This window comes from Cokeromyces recurvatus (assembly GCF_025118155.1).
Source record: "Cokeromyces recurvatus strain NRRL 2243 chromosome Unknown BX663scaffold_13, whole genome shotgun sequence".
Lineage (NCBI taxonomy): Eukaryota > Fungi > Mucoromycota > Mucoromycetes > Mucorales > Mucoraceae > Cokeromyces > Cokeromyces recurvatus.
Genome location: NW_026251399.1, coordinates 462,855 through 484,773, shown reverse-complemented (window position 1 = coordinate 484,773; position 21,919 = coordinate 462,855). Strand labels below are relative to the sequence as shown.

Sequence of the window (21,919 nt, the reverse complement as noted above, 5' to 3'; positions counted from 1 at the left end):
TATCAAAAAATTTTATCTAGATTATTAATTGCCAAACAAACGGTATTAAAGCATCTTGACAAAAAAAGACCAATGGATTCAAAAGGAAGAACTATTAAGAAATTGACGTGAAATAGATAAAATAAAAATATATTATATGAAGAATGAACAAGAGATAAATAAGAGTCTGATAAGATTTAAACTTATGAATGACTTATCATATTGTGCTTAAAATATTCGTAATTTTGCAAAAGCAATCCAGCGTTTTTTTTTTCTTTTATATTATTATTGAAGAGAATATATTTCAATATCTTTTATGATATAGCTTGTTTTTCCTTCATAAAAGATAAACTATATAACTCATCTTATCCAATTTATCTAATAATATATCACACATTAAAAAAGAAAAAAGAAACAAAGTCAGAGATAATATCAATATTGAATAGATATCAACTATTAAAAACTTGTATATTATTAAAAGAAAAAGGAAAACTCCTCACTATTTTGCTTTATCTTAAACCTTGACTTTCTTATTAGAAATTGAAGAGCTAAATCGAGACCTCTATTGAAGAAAATGATGGTTAAAATGAATTCCTTCCCCTCTTCTTTAACATCTATTAAATACCTTTTCTCCTGGCTTATGCTTTTGCTCTTCCTCATATAGTTCTAAGAATTCTTTTGGTAGATAATTCTTCTTAATGGTCTAAAAATGAATAAATTAGTAATTATTTAATAAATAGATCAAATATTATACCTCTGCTTGAACAGCTCCAGGTGGTAAAGTACGATATAATTTAGATTGAAGTGAAACATAGCCTTCATAAGCATTTAAAGGCCATGAAACTTCTTTACATTTAGTTTTAATTAATAGTGCTGCTAAATCACTTAATACATAGGAATTCTTTTTTTTTTTTTTTTTTTTTTTTTAAATTTGTTAGCGTACAGAAATAAATGATTTCAATAAAAGTGTACATATACCTTGCTTAACTCCTCTGCTACCATATCCTTTGATAATTTAATTTTTTGAACAATATGATACAAAAATGATACATTATCAGCTGTTGCAACACAACTAAGATAAAACTTCAGATATTGAGCAAACACAATCAAATCTTCCACAGCCTCAGTAAAATCAGGATGATGAGCTAAAAGATGAATCAAACGTACAAGTGAAGAATCCAAAACAGAGGATTCACCTGATCTAATAACCATAGAAGAGAGACGCTTTTGAATAAAACTCTTAACTTGTTTCAATAAAGACGCTTCAGGTTCATGAGCACAAATGAAGAGTAGTGAATAATAACGAGAGTGAATTTCTTCAGTTTGAAGGCCCTTCATCAAAGTTTCCGCAAATTCTTGACGAACGTAGAAACAGGTATCTTGTAAAGTGTAGCTTAATTTCTCAAATTTAGGTACACTCAATTCATTCAAATATTTAGCATATTGAGTAAGCTTAACAATAGCTTGTGATCCACCCAATCTAAGCTGTGAAACTTCCGCAGCACTTGAACGAAAAAAAAAAAATAAATTTAATTATTAAATTAGTTTCCTTTTTTTTTTTTTTTTTTTTTTTTTTTTTTTTTTTTTTTTTTACTTTGTTTTATCTGCAATTGCACTATCACATGTCTTGTCTAATAATGACCAAAGGATTGAAAATATTCTATCCACTATATGCTCTTCAGGTTCCACATCATCTTTACAAGCTGTTAAATAATTAACTAATAAACTAATGCCAACAAGTTTTTGTTGTGATAATTTTGGCAACTCATCATAAGAACACCATTCAGGGTTACCGCTAAAAAACTAACCAAAAATAAATATAAAAATACTGAATTATTTAATACTGCGTTCATGCCACTTACTTCTTTTGTTTTAGCATTCAAAAGATCTTTTTCAATAAATCGGATAATAGAGTCTATTGAAGAATGAAGAAGATCACATGCATATAATGCAAACTGAGAAAGAGTAATAAGATTGGTAAGTAAATTAGGCGCTCCTAAGATTAATTCATCGCTCAAAGTAGATGCTAGATTAGCAAGAATCAACTTCGAACCTTTCATATTTGCAAGTGCAATTGAAGCATGCTTAGCTTGATGTTCATTTCCATTGGTGATATAATTTGTCAAACGTTCAATTACATTACTATGTTCAATAAGTACTTTCATATAAATATAAAACTTATTATAATAACTTACTCTGCATATGTCATTTCATCTTTATTTGATTTACTAATTTCTGATAGAATTTCAAGGCTCTCATCGGCTAAACATATGTATATATTAAAAAAGGTATTTTCAATAATTCAACTATTAATCTATATTACCTGTATTATCATTATCACGCATAATTTCATTCATGATATCGTTTATATTACTAGTATACATGGATGGATAAGTAATTGACATTTCCTTTAAAATACTTTGGGCTACAACAGCTCTTTGACTTGATGCTGTATGTCTTCTTCCTCTAGCTGATTTAGCTAATTTTAATAAATGTGGAACATTACTCTTATTTAAAATAAGTGGACATGCTCGATTTAATAGAGCCTCAAAGATATCAACAATAGCTGTTTGATCCTCATTTAAGTTGTCTAACAATTTTTTCTAAAATTTACCAAAGTTGTATACAGTAAGATAATGTGTCTCTCTTTCTTTCTTTTTCTTTTCTTACCTTTGCATCAAGAACTTGTTTATAATTACAATTAAGATCAATTGAAGTCTTTAAAATCTTGAGATCTTTTTCATTTTCTCTATTAAGGAATGAACGAAGTGCATTTAAAGTTCTAGCTTTATCAGCAAATCGCACTGGAAAAGAAACAAAACATTTTAGTTTTTTTTTTTTTTTTTTTTTTTTTTTTTTTTTGTAAATCTTCTTCACTTACTGGTCATATATTTCATAAATTCATCAGATGTTGCAGCTTCATGCTCACTTACACTTGTATTATTCAACTAAAAAATCAAAGATTAAAATTGAAATTCATTTTATATAATTCTATATATTTACAGCATTTTCACATCTTCTCACATAATCATGCATATTTTCATTGAATAGTTTTTGTCGTCTAATTAAAGCAGTAAAAGCAAGTCTTTGCTTAGACTGCAAAGAATCATAAATTGTAACAAGTCTTTCTGTTCTGTCAACATCATTTTCATTTTCTGGTAACATATACTTCAAGAGAGTACTTTCCAAGCCCATACTAAACGAAAATAGTGTTTAAAATTTAGGCGAAAATCCTCTTTTTTTTTTCTTTTTTTTTTTTAATACTTACGTTACAGATTCATCACCAAGATAGAGGAAACTAAAGAGATAATCAGGAATCCATCCAATCTTAGTCATAATTGCTTTATCATTAGCTTGAATACGATCATAGGATCCATCATAGATTAAGCCAATTGTGTTCATGGCTTCAGCTCTCACAGAACTCTTTTTATCTTTAGCTCTCTCTGCAATTAATTCCAAGAAAGATTTCTCAAAACTTTTAATATCTCTTTCCTTTATAATTTCTCCAAGAATTTTGCAAGTTGTTGCACGAACTTTGTCATCAGGATCAGCCAATTTATCCTTAAAACAGTCTATGTAATAATACAAGTTACATGAATGAGCATAAAATATTTTGAATAAAATTATAATTTCATTTTTACCTGTTAATTCAGGGATGGACTCGGGATGGTTTTTATAAATATTAACGCACATTTCTAACCACTTGATACGTAAAGCGGAAGATTTATCATTGCGTCTAAAAAAAAAAAGTGCTATTAGTAACTTTATATTTATTTTCCCCCCTTTTTTTTTCTTATACCTTCCAAGCCATGTCTTCCAAATAGCCGGATATTTTTCGGCAATACTTGAAGACTGTTCTGCAAACATTTCACCTGTAGTTTCAGTTGCCAATTGACGAATGTTTAAATGATCGAATTTCATTTCTTCTTGTAAAAGAGGCAAAACATTAAGCAATAAATCAGGAGAGGTTGCATTGATTTTACGAATTAAATTATGCGCCTTTTTAACATCCTCTAAACCTTCAACGGATTCCTCGCTAGTATTACTAACTGAAAGTAAAATATCGGAAAAGTACTAATAATTATTGTCCTTAGTAAATATAAATGATAGATATACTATATCTTAACTTACTTGGCATACTCGTCTTTGAAGTGCATTAGGACAAGCATAACAAATATCTAAAGCCATTAAATAAGCAGGATTATTAGATCCCTATCGAAAGAAAGAAAAATAAAATAAGTTCAAATGTCTACTACTATTATTATTATCTGATTTTCATCTTACCTTTTCATATTTCTCAAATTGCTCTAAAATAAGTTCTGTTAATTCTGGGCCTAAAACACCAACATCATCAATTAACTGAATTAACACATCCGTCATACAAAGTTCAACATTTCTAGCCAACGAAGCTCTAAAAATAAAAAATAATAGTAAGTAATCAATGACACGAGTAATTATTATAAAATGTAAAAGAAAAAAAAAAACCCAAGAATTAAGAGGAACGACGATTACTTTTCTGCAGCTTTAAAAAAGTCTTCAATCATTGGAAGAACAAGTTCATCAGCATTTTCAATTTCATTTAAAAGAAGGAATGTCTTGACAGATTGTAAATTTTCTAAAAGATAAAAGTGATATTGGAAATCGGGTGATTCAGTTCCAAAATATGAAAGTTGATTAACAAAAAACATGAAAACAGTCTAAAAAAAGAATATAAAGTTAATATCAAAATACTGAAGCATATATTCATATACAAATATATATAAATATTTATACTTTGAGAGTATCAATAGAGTATGGACAAGTTGGTGCATGTAAACGAATAATATCAGCAAGACAACAGGCAGCTAGAGCTTTAATAGTTTTGTTGGAATTTTTTAAAATTTGTTTATGAACAAGCTCTTTTGTGACAACCTCAAGAGATTGTTTATCAACATTTTGATCTAATTCTTTTAATTGAGAATGAAGGATCTAATTTATACAATAGATTAGTATGTATGCGTACATTTATATACATTATAAAGTTAATCTTGTACCTGTAACAATGTTGTAAGTTCACCAACTTTGAGTGATTTTGATGTGCCTAGTAGTGATTCAGGGAACACTAAAATAGGTGTCTCCTCTTCTAATTGTGAATCGAATAATCCACTTGCTTGGGAATCCATTGGTTCATCAATATCCATTGTAATATATTTCTTTCTTTTTTTTAATACTCTTTTTCTTTTTTTTATTAAAAAAAAAAGGGATTCAGATTTTTTCGCGTTATTAATTTATGCCCCCCCAAATCTATACGCGTTTTTTTTTTTTAAAGAAGGAACAGTAAAAGTAAGAAAAAAGTCACACGAAGCATAATTATTGCAGTATTTTTTTTTTTTTTTTTTTTTTTTTTTTTTTCATTTGAAACTACTTTTACAATTGACACAAAACTGTTTACCCCACTTAATAATTAATGAATACTTTTTTACTTTTTGGTAAATCTAATGCTTTACTTGTTTATTTTTAAATACATCCTCAATGTTATGAGTAGCCAATAATGTGCAAATTGAATATATATTTCAAGCTTGTATAAAATTGCTTTAATTCATTAAATAATAAGGCAAAAAGGACTGTTCACAGACTTAGCTGTTGATATTGCCTGACACTTTTTTTTTTATTATAAATTGGAAGATTGAACTTTTCTATTCATTATTGTTGTATCTTTATTTAGCAGGTACACATGTCTGGCCTTTTTCTGTGTTTTACTGTGTATGTATTCATTATTGGTTCTTTACTACTTTAGTATTTCTGTTTAGATCATTTAGCATATAGATATATATATGTTTACTATACTTCTCTATTAGTCATGTTATTACAGACACCATTTGTTTGCAACCTGGTACAAAACTGTGTTTTTTATTTTTATTATGAAAATATGTAAAGTAAACTTTCATTATCGCATATTCCCTGGGATAATAGGATAGCAGCACGACCGTTAATCTGTTTAACTGTTGTTGTCGTTGTCGTCGTCGGCCGTTCAAAAGGGAAAATTACAAAGAGAGGGAAGGGGGGGAGAGAGAAATAATAAAGCTGGATTCAACTTCAGTCCCACAACAGAATGAAGCTTTTACACCAAATTTCTTCCCCCGCACTCATTCAAACAGCTTTTCCAGGGTTTCTAAAACATACAATGTCATTTTCTAGACTTACCAAATTATGTCATCATCATCATCATTATACTCATGCTATAGCACCAAGAGTATCCCGCATCTTATTCAATTTCAACAAGAATCGAAGCATCTCCCTTATCTCACGTCTTAAATCAGATACTCATCATGTCTTACAGAGATCAGAACAACAAAAGAGACCGAGTTTTACAACAAGCCCATACAATGAAGCCTTAAAACGAATAAAATCACAAGCAAAATTAGTAGGTAAGATAAGCGGTTATACCGTCTTGTCCGTTACTGCAGCAGTAGCCTTCATTTGGCAACTCTCACATTGGTACATTGAATACTTTTTGGAGTCAACACCTCCAGAGTTAGGATATCAGGCACGCAATCTACTTCATGGCGCCCATGTCAGAGAAAAGATGGTGCCTGATTATGAAATAGCTGCCTTTTATGTCAAAGAGGCCCTTCGAATCGCTCTAGAAGAGAAACAGTTGGATGAACATTCAATGACTGTCATACAGCTTCGTCTTCGACTTGCCTTTGATGAAGCTCATGCCGGCAATTTACTGGATGCCATCACTCAATATACACGTGCATGGAAATTAATGCTAGATAAAAAGGAAGATTCCATTCTGTTGGTTGAAACGGCAAAGTCTATCGGTGATCTTTATTTACGAATTCAAGATGAGGAGCACGCTGAAGAATTTCTAGCATGGGCTCTCTATCGATCCAACGAGTTACAATCAAAGGAAGGGTCCATATTGCATTCTAAAATTTTGTTAACCTTAGCTAGTCTATATGCTATCCAGCATCAATTTGAGCTTGCGTTACCTTTATTAACAGAGTCATTAAAGATTTTGCCAGAAGAAGCTGTCTGTTTGAAAGCTATTGTGCAAAATCAACTTTCAGAGGTTATGTACGGGTTAGGTAAAGTGGATGCATCCATGGGTTGGGCTCAAGCCTCCTTGAATTCAAGTGCCAAGGATACAAAGAATCGTGATTGTTTAGAATGTGGTGGTGTGGCTGCAAATAATTTGGGAAAGCTTTTAGAATTGAAAGGTGATTTTAAGCAAGCGATAGAATATTATAATCAAGCTGTCATTTATGCTTCTTCCATACATGACAGTACAAGTTATAATAGTTATTTATTAAATTTAGAACGAGTACAAGAAGTGAGTGTACATGAAAAGATATAATAAAGGCTGTGTTTTTTTTTATTCAGATATAAAGAAGACTGTGTATATATATAGTCAGAAGAGGAGGGAGAATACATGTGTGTAAATATTTGATTTTTAAAACTATTATACAATTGAAAAAAAAAAAGAGTGGAGAGGAGAGGAGGTGGACGGCTATTATATGCAAATAAGTAAAGTTGCTTTAGATGTTATAGAATAGATGAATGGTATAAAACACAACTAATATGCTTAATGAAGTTAATATTGACGTTATTGACTATGATGACTTGTATTATTCATAAAAGCATCAATTTTGGAATTAATATGCTATATAATAAAGGGTTAATAAATTAATAATAAAAAAAAAGAAAAAAAAAGTCCACATCAATTACTTACAGATCTTAAATCACATATACTTTCACAAGCGGTGTCATAATAATGCTTTCTATCTTGAGCATTCAGTTGTTGCTGTTGCGATCGAATTAAATGATCTATTAAATGATCAAAATCAGTTTTCAATAGTTCAATATTCATTGCTATTGAATTTTCGTTTGGATTAAAAGAACGAGGTCGCTGAGTAGTAGAATTGACAGGTGCTTGAGGTTGAGTGTAAAAGGAAGGATGAAGAGATGCTCTTCGACTGCTAGATCTCCTTGAGCCATCGATAATACTCATAAGTTTCTCTTCATATAAACTACTATTAGTACTCTTGATTGAGCCATGTCTATCACGTGGATCAAAGCTATAGTCACTGTTTTGATCATCAAAGTAGCTTCGAAGACTACTGTTATAGCTACTGACTGAACTATAAGGGTGATAACTAGATGAATCTCCTGAAATTGAATTACGTGAAAGATAATAAGGAGCAGAGTCTAGAGGGATCGAGTCATTAGAAGACGATGCACTACTACTATCACTAGAGGGACGAAAGAGAGTTTCAGGTGACTGGCTATCTGGATTATGAAGAAAGTGTCGACGTGTATAAGGATATGGACGATGATAAGAATTATCTTGGTCGCCATTAGTACCAGAATAAAGCAAACTCTCTTGTTGTCTCTGTTGAGGTACTGTTTCACTAAAACAGTCAATAAAGTTAATATCATTATTTTTTTGTGTAAATACATCAGAGGTAGCAAAACGGTTCATTTTGGTATTCTGCCAATGATGAGACTTTGTATCTATTTTAGATGGCTTTGAATTACGTAAGATATGTGAACTATCATGAATGGGATTTGATGTATAAGATGGATCATGAGTTGGTTGAAATGGATTCTCAGTATATTTATGAACGGATGCTACTTTGAATATAGGATCAGATACATGAGTGGCCACTGCTTGATCAATGATATCTGGTTGCTCTTTTGATAAAGTATGTTGTTTAGAAGGTGATGATGATCGAGATCTAGCAAAAAGCTTGCCAATACTTATATGACTTGCGGCTCGAGTAAGTGACTTTGATCTTGAACGAGATCTACCTCGAGTTCTCAATAATCCATCATGAATACAAGAGAAAGCTTCTGTGGCTCTTAATCTTCTTTCGTAAAAAAATACTAAAATAGGATATTAGTAACAAGGATAGTCTAAATATTTATATATATTATATATGTAACTTACTGTTATTCCATAAAGTATCAATAAAATTAAGTGGGGCATTTTTGTCATGCTTATGTTGATCATCATTATTAACCATGAATTCATATTCAATTTCTCTACTCATTTCACGAATAGGGATCAAATTAGTTCTTGAACGTATGATAGGTTTATATCCTCCTGATTTATGACGAGTAATAAGAATAACAATCCAAACATCGTTATTAATGAGAGTATTTAAATCTATATGCTGTACAGGATGATTATCTTCGGTATAAATGATCAAGATATGATTCTAAGTATATAAGACTTTTAGTATATCTATATCAGCATTCTACTATATAATTTAGTTCTTACTTTATACTCAGCTTGATGATATGTTTGTTCGTCATAAATATGTGTATATGTGGGTCGTTTAAATTTACTCTCATAGTATAGCTCATTTGTCGTATCTAATTAAAAAGAAATGACATGAGGATGATGCAAAAAAAATAAAAGAAAAAAAGAAAAAAAAAGAAAAAAAAAAGCTATACATTGTCAAGTCATTTTACCTTTTAGTTTTGATACTGCAAATTGTTTCTGACATAGAGTAATCAATTCTTGTTTCTTTTCTAGATAAGCATTTAAACCATTACTACGATTATCATTCGGTAGAATAGAATAAAGACGATCACTTCTTCTAAAGTAATTTTCACATTCCTTTTCAGTAGCATTTGAACTTTGTTTAGGTAAACAACTCCTTAAAAAGAAAGTTATAGGTCGATCTAAATAAATAAATAAATAATATGCGTCAGTTTCGGACCGATATTACTTTTTTTTTTTTTCTGTGTGACAGGTAAAATATGTACACCATCTTACCATCAAGGCCGTCAAAGATCTCCACCGCTCTTATATCTACCCAGCCTTTAAACTCAAAGGGTAAACCATGATAGGCCTCTTTGGCTTTTTGTAGCATTGTACTTGTGGCTGTATTTTTAATTTGTTCTTCTATATTTTCCAAGTAATCCTTTCCTTGAATATTATAATTCTTTCGTTTAACTACCATTAGCTTATCTGTAAATACAAGAATTGTCACCGGTCTACTTGGTTTTCCTGATAAAAGAGAAAGTTCAGTTACATCAAAATAGCCGAGTAATTGGCGTGTTTGAATTAATGATGCCTAAAAAGAAAAAAAAAAGAGTTGGCTTGTGCATGTTGCATGGTTTCATTTTACAACTTTACAGGTGCATCACGTATGAGGTGATACAAATTAAGCAACGACGAATCACCATAGTTCATGTCATTAATATTAGAAATCTTTGTATTAGCTTCTTGAAGGTTTTCAATATCAACATCATTAGGGCTCATAGCATTAAGAATAACTAGGAATAAAAGAAGTTTATAAGAACTATATATGTATATACATATATATATATATATATATATTTTACCTTGAATTAATAAAGTATATCTTGTCATGCGTTGAATAGGTGAGATCAAAACATCACTTATACCGAGATTTCCTTTAAATTCTTTATTCAGTAAAAATTTCGAATAAATTTTATTTTGTTTAATATTTTGTGTATGACAGTCTAAAGAATTGGATTTGCCTAAAAAGAATATTTTATAACAGTCGAACTTTGAAAACTATTAAAATGAGAAGCTAGGTGAGTCTTGTTCTTTTTTTTTATTTTTTTTTTTAATAAGCAAAACAAGAGGGGGACCTACATGCTTTAATAATATGTGTCCAAATGATTCTGTAATAGATCCTTGTTGATATTCTTTTAAGGAAGATAGAAATGATTTATTTACGTTCAAAATATCTTCCATATTAATAAATATTCTGTTAAATGAATATTGATCTAATATAGCAGTTTTATTAGGATCTACAATTGATTCCCTAATTGGTTTCATAATCTTGTAAACTATTTCTTCTAATTGATTGACATAGGATTGTTCTGTTTCAATAAACTCTTTGATAGGTTTCGAGACGGAAGATTCGAAAATGCATGCATTTTGTGTACGATGTTGATACATGGACTATATATATCAAATAGAGTTATTAAAATGTGATTGACAATACTTTTACAAGAATCAAATTTACTTTTTGTTTATTTTCCTTTTGAGGTGTTTGCTCTTGATGTGATCGATATCTTTTGCCGAAAAAAGTTTTAAAATATTCCAATTGAGATTGTTCATCTAAAAGAGACATATAATTAAGTAAATTGGTTCATATACACGTTAGTGCGTCTATTACTGTGATTGCGGTCATATTTTGGTATAACAACGTCTACATGCGCTGACTATAATATAAAATTTAAATATTTATACATGTATCGATTTCTTTCTTTTTTTACCAATGGATTTTTTGTCCTATTTAGTATATTTTTGACATTTTCTTTACATTGATCAGATACATAATGATCTTTCAAAATAGGTATTGTGTTTTCTTTATAAATATTACAGGGATACACGAAGGGTGTATTTTCTAAAAGACTCTAATACATAAATGTTTGTTACTTGGAGTTGCTCTTATAACATTCCACACACACACACACTTTTTTTTTCTTCTAATGTATTATTTTAACCGAACCTTTGTTGACATGGTAATAAAATGCTAATAGAATGTGTGTATGTACAAATGAAAAGCAAGACTAAAAAAAAAAAAATAAGAAAAAAAAAGGACTTAAATAAAATTAAAAGCCCTTATATATATTCATATATATGACTTAACGATGAATTGGTGGGCAATAATCAGGAGTAGCATCATCATTATTTATTATTGTTATTTCATATATAAAGTAACACAGTCTATATTTCGGAAACCAGGAATTTTTTTTTCTTTTTTTTTTTTTTTCTGCATTAATTCTTCGGCAATAATAGTAGTAATAGAAGCTTTGTATAGTATTAAATCATCCTATTTATATATGTATATAGTATTGTATTGCATTATAAAAGATGTTTTCTCTTTTTAATTCAATTTGACAATTAACTTGCATAGTGTTTTATGATCCTCCTTGAATATACGTTAAGGGGAGTTAAATAATGTCAGTTAAAGTTAACATACAACAAGCACAAAGTAATACAAGAATGTCTATTATTTTCTTCCTTATAACAGATCCCTCCCCCTTTTTTTTTTCTTATGATTGATCATGTAGTCTATTATTTTAAGAAAAGAATAGAATCATTAAATGAAAGAAAAAAAAAGTCTATTATTTTAAACAGTTTTGCCAATCAATACAAGAAAGGTCAAGACAAATCATTATACATACACAAAAAAAAGTTTAATTTTTCCCATGATTCATTTTCAATCAGAAGTTGTTGCCCAAAGCTCACTACTATGTATATTGCTAGAATATAAATTGCTATAAAGTAAATTGTACAAAACTTTAATATTCCCCCCCTTTTTTTTTGAAATGGCTATGCTATTTTTAATATGTACATGTTTATATTTGTATATTTAGATATACATACACATACACATGTATAATAATAACAATAACATAACAAAGTATCCGAGAAATCCGATAGACAAGTTAACTCAATGACTTCTTTTAAAAGTAGAATAAATTACATATCATTTAGTAAAAGAACGTCATAGAAATACTTTCTGAAAGCTAGCAGCTATTATCATATAATTATTCACGATATGACGTAAGAATAAACGCATTATATAAAATGAGGATGGTCAATACAATCTAGAGGAGGGGAGGGAAGGAAGAGAGAGGATGGAGGCTTTTTTTGTGTATAGTTAGTTAGTATACATGTTTCGGATTGTACGGAGACAATCCCGTTTGCTATGTATATAAATATGTGTATATGTATAAAGAATAAGCATTAAAATATATGAGTATATCATCATGTGCTGATGGTATGTATGTATGTATGTATGTATGTATGTATATAATATATGTATCGGGAATCTAATGTAGGTTGTAAAATGGATTCTATCATGCATTCTTTGTTTCTTTATCTATAGAAAAAGAAGGTTAAATTAAACTAGTACGATAATTCAACTGATGAACTACGGTATGCTTTAGCATTTCCCTTATGATCAGAAAGGGATGGATTACGTAATATGTGATAACGTTTGTTCTCTTCATCGTTTTCTGTTACTTCGTTATATAGTACATCACTTCCAGATAGATTAGTTGAATAGACTTGCAATAATAAATCATGTCCATTTATAAGTGAAGCACGTTTGATACTTTCTGAAGGAGACAGTGAGGCTACTCTCTTCTTATATGATACATTTGAATTAGAATGATTTTCTGGATAAATTGCGTCTATAGATGAATTTCGTTTATAGAGTGTGTTGGGTAAACCTAATACTTTAGGCTTCCTTCCAATTCCTTTACTCATAAAGCTGGATTCACCTTGTACAATGTTTATAAACTCTATTTCGTCAAAGCCTTTTAACGCAGCCCAAGTTGGACTTAAGAATGCAAAAAACTTTTTCAAAGGATTCAATTGAGCTAGAAATAATATGGATGTATAAAATAAAAAAGAAAGTTTATACCATATAATTATAAATTCATTTTTACCCTTTCCTATCCCACCTTGTGAATGAATTCCATGAATGGGTTTTGAAGGAGCTGGTAATGTGCCCTTTGAACCTTGTATTATAGGAGATTTCCCTTTTTCTATTCTACAAATATTTCTTGCAATACAGACACCAGCCAAGGTGGCAGAATAAGCTGTCTTTTCTTCTACTATATTAGTCACATCACCACCAACAAAGATATGTTTGTATTTCCAATGATCCAGTTGTAAAGTAGGTTTAACCCGGATTCGACCCCAATGGTCAATACAAGATTCAAATCCAACATCGCCGTCCCCTTGCAATAAATCACTACAAGGAGTTGTACCAGTAGCAAAAAAGACTTTATCATAGCCAGAATAGCAGGTACCACTGGATCCTAAAAATGAATTTGTCCCTCCCGAATCAAAATCAACTATCTTTTCATTCAAAATAATTTGTACTCCTAAACCTGATAGATAATTGAAGGCCCTTGCTTGTTGTTTAGCATGAGTTCGTCGTACAAGAGAATCACATGACTCAATTAACGTTATCTGTTTCTTTTCATCATATGGAGGTAAATAAGTATGAGAACCAATTTCACTAGCTAATTCACAGCCTACTAGTCCTCCACCTATACATTAAAAAAAAAAGGTATTCTATAAACAACCTGTTCATCATTCTACTCATTATAATAAATTACCTATAATTAGTACTGTTTTAGCCTTTTTCAATTCGTTATGTTCTAAACTAAGTTCAGATAATCGATAAAGTGAAGAAGTATCAAAGGATTTTAATTTTGATGTATAAGAACTTCCAGTAGCAATTACCAAATAGTCAAATGGAATCTATATATCGATAAATAAGTATAAAAATATATTTCCAAATATAAAATAATGTAAAATACTTTACATATTCATTGTTTACTTTAACTGCCTTTGCATCATTCACAATTTTTTCGGCGTAACCAATCACCACTCGACCATTTTTAATATATGCATTATGTCTTACTCTTAAAGAAGATGTTTCCTCCGGTCTAACTAAAAGCTAAGAATAATAAAAGAATTCAAAAAAAGACAGATATATAAGTACACCCACATACGCACACCCACATATATACATATATGTTTGTATAAGAAATATGTATATATTTGTATACCTTAACCATTCCAGGAGTATATTCAAATGAATCTAATAAAGAAAAAAGTTAATTATTTTATCCTCTTTCATTTAATATGTCATTTGTATAAACCTTTTGCATCAATCAAAGTAACATGAAACCGTGGCATTGGATCTAAAGTTGAAGCAACAGTGAAACCCTAATTATTTTGCACAAAAAGTAAGAAAAAAAAAAAGAGCTTAAAGTGATTTTTAATATTTTACCGTAAATCCACCTCCAATGACAACCACCTTCTTTTGATATTTATTATTATAATTGGAAGAGGGAAACGTCGTTCTACAATAAAAAAAAAAAAAGATGAAGAGCATTTAAAGAATGTTCATGTATTTTACCATTTACTATTTGTTTTTTACAGTTTTTCTGAATTATAAATTTTATCAAATTCTACGATTTTCTCATTCTATTACACACATAATTATTAAATGAACTACATCTTTTTTCTTTTCTTTCTTTATATATATTGACATACTAGAAACATTTTAACTTCCATTTCAACATCTTTAAATATGTAAAGTGCTTCTTTATTTGTCATAATTCCCCATTTATGAGCTTGAATGCAATCACCTACAGATTCCTTATTTTTAACTTTGAGTTCAAATGGAGCACCTGCTATTAAGAATGCGTTCCAAATTCTATAATAAGAATAAGAATAATAATAATAATGCCAATATTAATATTAATAAAATATATAAATGTCTATTATCTTTCTTCTTATTCAACCTATTCACAATAGTTTCAATTTGACTTAAATTCTTTTCATGTCTTAATTCAGAAAGTGCTTCAATAAATAGTAAATTTTCATGAGCACGGATATTTTGTAAATAAGTTTGAAAGAAAGCTAATTGTTCAGAGGAAGAAAGTATTTCGTTTAAACGTTTAAATTCTTCGCCTTCAAATGAAGCATTTAATGACAAATAATAACTCGATTTAGCTGTAATCGTCTTTGAATTTTCATTTATATTTTTCATGACTAAGATTTATGTTAAAAAAAAAAAAAATAGAACGAAAAACGAATAAATGAATAATCTAGTTTTTAATTAAAAAAAAAACAGTAAACTATTCCCTTATTTATTGTTTTGTTTCAGTTTATCCTTTTTTTTTTTCGATGTAAATCCCTGGGCCATGACTGCTTTAAATTGGTTTCATTTACTAGTGTTTTTAATTTAAATCAAGCTGCTTTGTTTTAAACAGGAAAAAAACAGGAAAAAAAAAACGCAGATTTTGCTACTTTATAAAGTTACTAACCAAAATAGGTATTAAATGATGATATTCATTTTATTTTTGTTTACTTGTTTAGCCAACCATAAATGGTTCTTTTCTGATAATATAACAAAGCTTGCATGCATGAAAAAAGAATTCTATCATTTTCAATTGGGGTGTATATATTGATTTTATTCATATTATTTCAGACTGTGCTTAGTATAGACCCCTTTTTTTTTTTGTACTTTTAAATGTTAAAGTGTGTATGAGCCGTATTTTTCTTTGTGTTGATAATCTGACTTTGTTTTATTTTTATTTTTATTTCTTAAATTAAAAAAAAACACATTAACATTTAAAAGCACGACGTAATTTTGAAGGTTATAGAACAGCATTCAAGTTGAACTTCAAGAGAATGGGGCTTATTGGTTCATTATTTATGCTGTATTTGTATAACCTACTTCCTTTCCTGTATTACATGAAAGGCATATGCTTCTATTGTTTGTGCTTCAAGTATGTCAATGTCTATTCTTTATTGATTTGAGACAATCATTACTATTTAGTTTTTTCATTGAATAATAAATTGATCTAATATATAATTATTATGATTTGCAGCTAACAGAATGCAATATAACTAATTATAGTAATACATATCACGGGAATCAAACGTAGTAGAAGCTCAGTAATGAATAAAACTTTAGAGTAGAAAGAAATGCTATCTCTTCCTTATTAAGCCTTTCTTTCTGCACTCTTTATATCTTATAGTTCTCTTTTGTAATCATTTGTATATTTGGCTTTTGATCTTATTCTAAGAAGAGTGTTTAAGTGTATTGTCTCTATTTCTTTTTATTTATTATCAGAAAATAGAGTCTTTAACAATTCAAAGATGACAAGAATTGAATCCATTTTATCTATACATAATAACCATAAAAAAAAATTCATATATTTATAAACAATCAAAAGAAAAGGAGAAAAGGTTTATAACTTATTTCTTAGGGTACAATGAAAAGGCACCATCTCCAAAATATTTCTCTGTTCTTTTTTCCTTTGCTTGCTCTATTGCTGCTGTAGGATCAATTAATTCCATACTTTGTGCAGGAGTAAAAGCCAATGATGAAGCTAAACCAGAAGTAGCAGTGCCAGAAATACGACTAGTAAAGCTCTTCAATTTAGGTGCTTTAACTAGAAATAAAAAAAAAATACAAGATTAAAAAAAAAAAAATTCTTGACTTGATAAAATAATAATATACATACTTTTATTTCTTTGATCTGCAACAGAAGCTCTAATTTTACCAATTTGCTTAGCCGCCATACCGAGACCTTCTGTTTCATCACCATAACCTACTTCTTCTTCTGGTTCACCAAATGCTAATCTATTACGTGCAGCACGTAATTCTGTCATCGCATAGGCTTCCTTCTGTCTTCGCACTCTCTTACCCGCTCTTCTCTTTTTAGGCCCTTCATCAGGTACAGGTAAAGCTTTTACGACTTTTAATGAAGGTGCCTCTTGCATCTTTTCAATTTTAGCATCAATTTCTTCTCTCATCTTTCTACCATCCTCACCGTGAGGAGATCGATGACTAGCATCAATACGAGCTGCTAATACAGCCTTGGCTGAGACAATTTTAACGACTTTTTTCTTTAAATCACTAGGTGCTGATATCACAGGCTCAGAGTAAAATACATATCCTGCATGTCTATCCATATGTGCAGTTGAAAATCCAGTATTTGTCTTTTATTATTGCCAATCACTTGTACATTACAAGCTGGGATTTTACAGAACGCGGTTAATCCACCAGCGGCCGTTAATAATTTTGCCGCAGTTGAGGTACCTACGATATGCGATAAATTAGGTGCAATAACAGTCATACGTGATTCAACATAATTCATAATCTTTCGACGAACATTATCTAATTCAAGAAGCATATCACAAGCTTCTTCTGTTAATTTCCATTCTTCAGGTGTTAATTCTTTACCAGCTGTAGTTGTACCAGTAACAGTAATGACCATAATGGTAGCTGAAGGTAAAATGGGTCGAAGATCAACTTTTGTAATATCTAATTCATTTCCGATTGCCTTTACTGTACGAGCATATTCTATTGGATTATAAACAAGCGTTTCTAGTTCAGGAAATTTGGCGGCATAATGATCACGAATGAACTATCAAAATATAGACAAGCAATTTAATAAAAATTTTATCCAATGTAAATAAATAAATAAATAAATAAAAAGCATTACTTTATGAACAGTTTGAATTTCACCATCAACATCTGCAGTCATACTATTAGATTGAACAATCAATTTATATTCTTCATCTTCTTCAGTTGGACCAACTACATCAGAAGCATTACGATTTTGTGCAATGTACTTGTCAATTTTCTGTTTAAATGAAAATTAATATAAATAATTCTTAAAAAAAAAAAAATGTATACATAAACGATAATCTCATTTATATACATGTAAACAAACTTATTTATTCTTTACCTGAAGGACTTCTTGTGTTTGTTTACTATATAATAATTTGGCAATTTTCCTGACACTTTTTGAATTATCTTCTGTATTGATTTTTCTTTCCTCCATATCCATTGTCTCAGACTCTTGATCATCTTCTTGCATTCTATCTAGAGCTTCTTGCTCCTCATCAATATCTGAACTGTGTTGTTCTTCCTCATCAGAAGTAAAATCGAGATCAGCTGCAAGTTCGTCTGCAAGAGTTGCCATTTTGTATTAGAAAAAAAAAAAAAAAGAAAAGAAAAAAAAATACTTGTATACCTCTTCATACATTTGATGTTTATATTGGATCTCAGCAAAGAAAAAAAAATTACTACGTGTGATTCTATTCTATAATGTTCAGAAAATAATCTATCTTCTAATAATAAACAAGAAAGGATATCGTTCTTTATTAAAAGAAACTATCTATTGTATCAAGTTGGAATAGTTTAAACAAAAGACGCTTATACATAGTACTTTTTCTTTTAAAAAAAATAATAAAGAAGAAATGACTGAAGCGTACAGAGAGTGAAGTATCGTTTGTGTGATGATTTATTAAATAATAATAAATAATTCACAGTGTATCATAATTTATGTATTATCATCACGTGATAAACGATAATATCTTTGTTGGTCTTCTTGCATTTATTGATTTTGTTGAAGTGAAGTTATAAATTCAGTCATTGTATCTACTTGCTTCTGATAATTTATTTCTGTAGTTGTAAGCATATCCTTTACATTTTTAACTTCTTTATTTAACCTTTCAATTTCAGAAGTCATTCTTTCTTTTTCTTTATCTTCTTTTACAAGTCTTTCCTTTAATGATTTATACATTTCAGCAAATCTAACGGCTTTACTATCAGTCATTTGTATTTTATCTGTCAAGTTTTTCAATTTCTGTTCATAGTATAATTTTAACTTTTCTTCTCTAATGGATATATCATCTTCATTATTTTCTACAATAACTGCATCTCTTCCTCGATAAACAAATACGTCTTCTTCCTCTTCTTCTTCCTCCTCCTTTCTATCTACTTTTTTGTCGGTATTTTCTATTCTAATCGACTTTTCTTCTATTGGGTATACAAATGTCGTATCTTCTTCCTCATCTTTTACATCAAGACCAACTTGAGTTTCTTTGTCAAACATTTTTCTTTTGTTATAAGTTTCTTTGGTATCTTTTAATTCTTGTAAAGCTTGTTCTGTATTCAGTTTCTTCAAAAAATAGCTTAATAAATTAATATAAAAAATACATGTCTATTTCAATTACCTGTTGTTCAAGTTCTTTTTGTAATTTTATATTTCTTTCTCAAGTTTATCATTAATAAGCTGTAATTCAGTTATCGTCTTTTCTTTATTTCTTTCGTTTGTTTCAATAGTTTTTACTAAATCGTTTATCTTTTTTGTTTGTTCCTGAATCTTTTCTTCATATTCCTGATTCTTTGCTTCTTCTTTTACTAATTGCTCGTCTTTTTCTACTAACAAACTGTTTAATTCTGTTTTGGTATCTTCCAGTTGTTTCAAAAGATTCAATAATTCTTTTGAATATGTCTCTGTAGAAATGGATAATTTTTTTGCGATTTCAGAGGGTAACTCCTTTAGATCGTTTGTGTTTCCATCAAGTGATTGCATATATTGTCTTGCTTGATCCTCGAGTTCTTTTAGAGCCTTAGATGTAGGCTCAATAACTGAATATAAACTGGTTTCTTCTTTATTCTTTAAATTGCCTACTTTTGCTAATAAAATAGCTCGCAAACTCTGAATTTCAGATAATAATTGAAGATCGTTCTTTTCTATCATTTTCTCCTTTTCTTCTAGTATACTCGTTTTTCTAATAAAAACATCAATAACTTCTCCCTTCTTTTTTTTTTCACTTACTTTTTTAATTCCAGTTTAGATAATTCTAATTCCTTTAACAGTTTATCATATTCCTCTTCATGAATAATCGTATCCATAGGCTCAGAGGTAATTAAGGTTTTTGATTCTGCCTTTAATGAGGAATTTTCTTCTTGTAATTCTTTAATTCTTTTTTCAAGTTCCTGAATTTGTTTCAAAAGATTATTAATGTTATCTGTAAACTCAAACTGTCTTTCGCTAAGCTCTTCATGCAGTTTTTCATTTTCTATAATCTTTCTTTCTAAATCTAAATTGGCTTCTTCTAATGCACGAGCGTTCTTTTCTAATTCTTTTTTAACTGAACTACCCAATAAAGAAAAATGACTTCCTTTCTAATAGAGGGGGGGGGAAAGAAAGTTAAAAAAGAAAGAAAAAAAAAGTATATATGTATATTTATATATATATATTTTTTTTTTACCTGTTCATTCTCTTGTACAGCCTGTATACGCTTAGTCAGTCTTTCGTTATGAAATGCTAATAAATCTAATTGCTCTTGCAGCTATATAATAAAAAGTATTAGAGCAGACTATTTTTAAAAGACGAAGTAAAACTGCAAACCTTTCTTAACTCCTTTTCTTTTTCTTTGACATTTCCCTGTAATGTTACATTGGAAGCTTGTTCCTATAAACCAGTTTAATACGTTGAGTTTATTTTTATTTTATTTTATTTTATTTTTTTACTTCAAGAACAGCCTTTTTCAGAATGGCGTGCTTGGCCTTTAATCTATATTATAAATAAAAATACAATAGTTTTTTTTTCTTTTCTATGAGTTTAATTTAAATACAAACATTAGTTTTTATTAACAAACCGAGAATATTGCTGAAATAATTTTAAATATCTTTGAGATAGTTCTTCTGGTGATGCAGGAATAATTCCTATAATGAAATATTATTTATGCAATTGTTAATCAACTTGAATATAATGATACAATTGTTTTGTACGTTAACTTTGAGCTTACCTGCATTAAGAGCTGATTGTTTAGAAAACACTCCATCATTCATTTTAATAACCAGTGAAAATAAAATAAAAGTAAAAGAATTGCCCCTCTTTTTTAGTGGTACTAGCCTTTTTTTTTTTCAGAAAAATAAAATAAAATAAAATTTTCGGAGTAAAGAACAACAATTTATCAAAATTGTATATTATTCTTGACTTTTTGCGATAATTAAAAAAAAAAAAAAGGCAGCTTTAGAGTGTTTTAATTTGAAACAGAACTGACAAAACGTGGACCTTGTTTAGCAAATTGTGTCTAATAAAAAGGACAAACTCAGCCCAGCCTTCTTGCTATGATTTCTTCTTTTTCCAGTTATGAATAGCGTCCCAGAAATTGAAGGACGATCATGTTTATGCGACTAACTGAAGAGATAAACAAGCAAACAAACAAACTATTTACCCGTCCCTCCTTTCAGAAAAAAATACTCTTTAAAAAAAAAAAGGTAACTTTACTAGAATTTATTTGTGTATTCATACAAGATCATGGCTTTTATATTCCATTTCACTTGATAAGTTTAATATCCTTATTTTTGTTATACATGCAACTTACTTTAATCTTGTTAAGATACATTTGTTAATTGTATACTGCTTATCTCTTATCTATTTGGCTATATGCCGTTCATATGCATATGCACTAGATAAGTATATCTATCTGATCCATGTTAGTAAGCGATGAGACTATGTTTACATCTTTAAATGCAATATATGCTCATGATACAAAAAAAAAGGAGATTAGATCATATAACCAAAATTGATTTGTTTATATTATTTTTAGATAATT

General features: G+C 29.3%; 6 protein-coding genes across 6 annotated transcripts; 1 reads left to right on the top strand and 5 right to left on the bottom strand.

The window, feature by feature from the left end:
* Positions 1-586: 586 nt before the first annotated feature.
* Positions 587-4,167, bottom strand: BX663DRAFT_435134 (armadillo-type protein; the record flags this gene model as incomplete). Its single annotated transcript, XM_051523102.1, has 14 exons — positions 587-682; positions 734-880; positions 958-1,483; positions 1,574-1,782; positions 1,842-2,121; positions 2,175-2,241; positions 2,303-2,582; positions 2,650-2,783; positions 2,861-2,903; positions 3,004-3,134; positions 3,264-3,551; positions 3,621-3,715; positions 3,779-4,053; positions 4,111-4,167. 14 exons carry the CDS (start codon positions 4,165-4,167, stop codon positions 587-589), a joined length of 2,628 nt encoding a protein of 875 aa, XP_051382725.1.
* Positions 4,168-6,142: 1,975 nt separating this feature from the next.
* Positions 6,143-7,321, top strand: BX663DRAFT_434909 (uncharacterized protein; the record flags this gene model as incomplete). The annotated part of the gene is made up of 1 exon (XM_051523089.1): positions 6,143-7,321. One exon carries the CDS (start codon positions 6,143-6,145, stop codon positions 7,319-7,321), a length of 1,179 nt encoding a protein of 392 aa, XP_051382724.1.
* Positions 7,322-7,328: 7 nt separating this feature from the next.
* Positions 7,329-11,535, bottom strand: BX663DRAFT_510319 (uncharacterized protein). Its single transcript, XM_051527742.1, has 11 exons — positions 11,227-11,535; positions 10,974-11,172; positions 10,598-10,909; positions 10,321-10,516; positions 10,112-10,251; positions 9,749-10,049; positions 9,442-9,654; positions 9,248-9,342; positions 8,915-9,185; positions 7,697-8,850; positions 7,329-7,627 (listed from the first exon to the last, which is right to left on the bottom strand). The coding sequence occupies exons 2-11, from the start codon at positions 11,079-11,081 to the stop codon at positions 7,571-7,573; spliced, it is 2,847 nt and encodes a 948-aa protein (XP_051382723.1). The 5' UTR covers positions 11,082-11,172; positions 11,227-11,535; the 3' UTR covers positions 7,329-7,570.
* Positions 11,536-12,394: 859 nt separating this feature from the next.
* Positions 12,395-15,562, bottom strand: BX663DRAFT_510308 (uncharacterized protein). Its single transcript, XM_051527741.1, has 10 exons — positions 15,289-15,562; positions 15,038-15,200; positions 14,922-14,968; positions 14,772-14,844; positions 14,641-14,707; positions 14,548-14,579; positions 14,301-14,435; positions 14,092-14,236; positions 13,414-14,022; positions 12,395-13,344 (listed from the first exon to the last, which is right to left on the bottom strand). The coding sequence occupies exons 1-10, from the start codon at positions 15,534-15,536 to the stop codon at positions 12,869-12,871; spliced, it is 1,995 nt and encodes a 664-aa protein (XP_051382722.1). The 5' UTR covers positions 15,537-15,562; the 3' UTR covers positions 12,395-12,868.
* Positions 15,563-16,585: 1,023 nt separating this feature from the next.
* Positions 16,586-18,506, bottom strand: BX663DRAFT_510302 (uncharacterized protein). The gene is made up of 5 exons (XM_051527740.1): positions 18,250-18,506; positions 18,004-18,144; positions 17,518-17,925; positions 17,020-17,497; positions 16,586-16,947 (listed from the first exon to the last, which is right to left on the bottom strand). The coding sequence occupies exons 1-5, from the start codon at positions 18,484-18,486 to the stop codon at positions 16,751-16,753; spliced, it is 1,461 nt and encodes a 486-aa protein (XP_051382721.1). The 5' UTR covers positions 18,487-18,506; the 3' UTR covers positions 16,586-16,750.
* Positions 18,507-18,900: 394 nt separating this feature from the next.
* Positions 18,901-21,149, bottom strand: BX663DRAFT_486539 (uncharacterized protein; the record flags this gene model as incomplete). Its single annotated transcript, XM_051524683.1, has 9 exons — positions 18,901-19,480; positions 19,523-19,536; positions 19,639-20,083; positions 20,131-20,480; positions 20,567-20,647; positions 20,707-20,769; positions 20,829-20,871; positions 20,957-21,023; positions 21,107-21,149. 9 exons carry the CDS (start codon positions 21,147-21,149, stop codon positions 18,901-18,903), a joined length of 1,686 nt encoding a protein of 561 aa, XP_051382720.1.
* Positions 21,150-21,919: the final 770 nt, after the last annotated feature.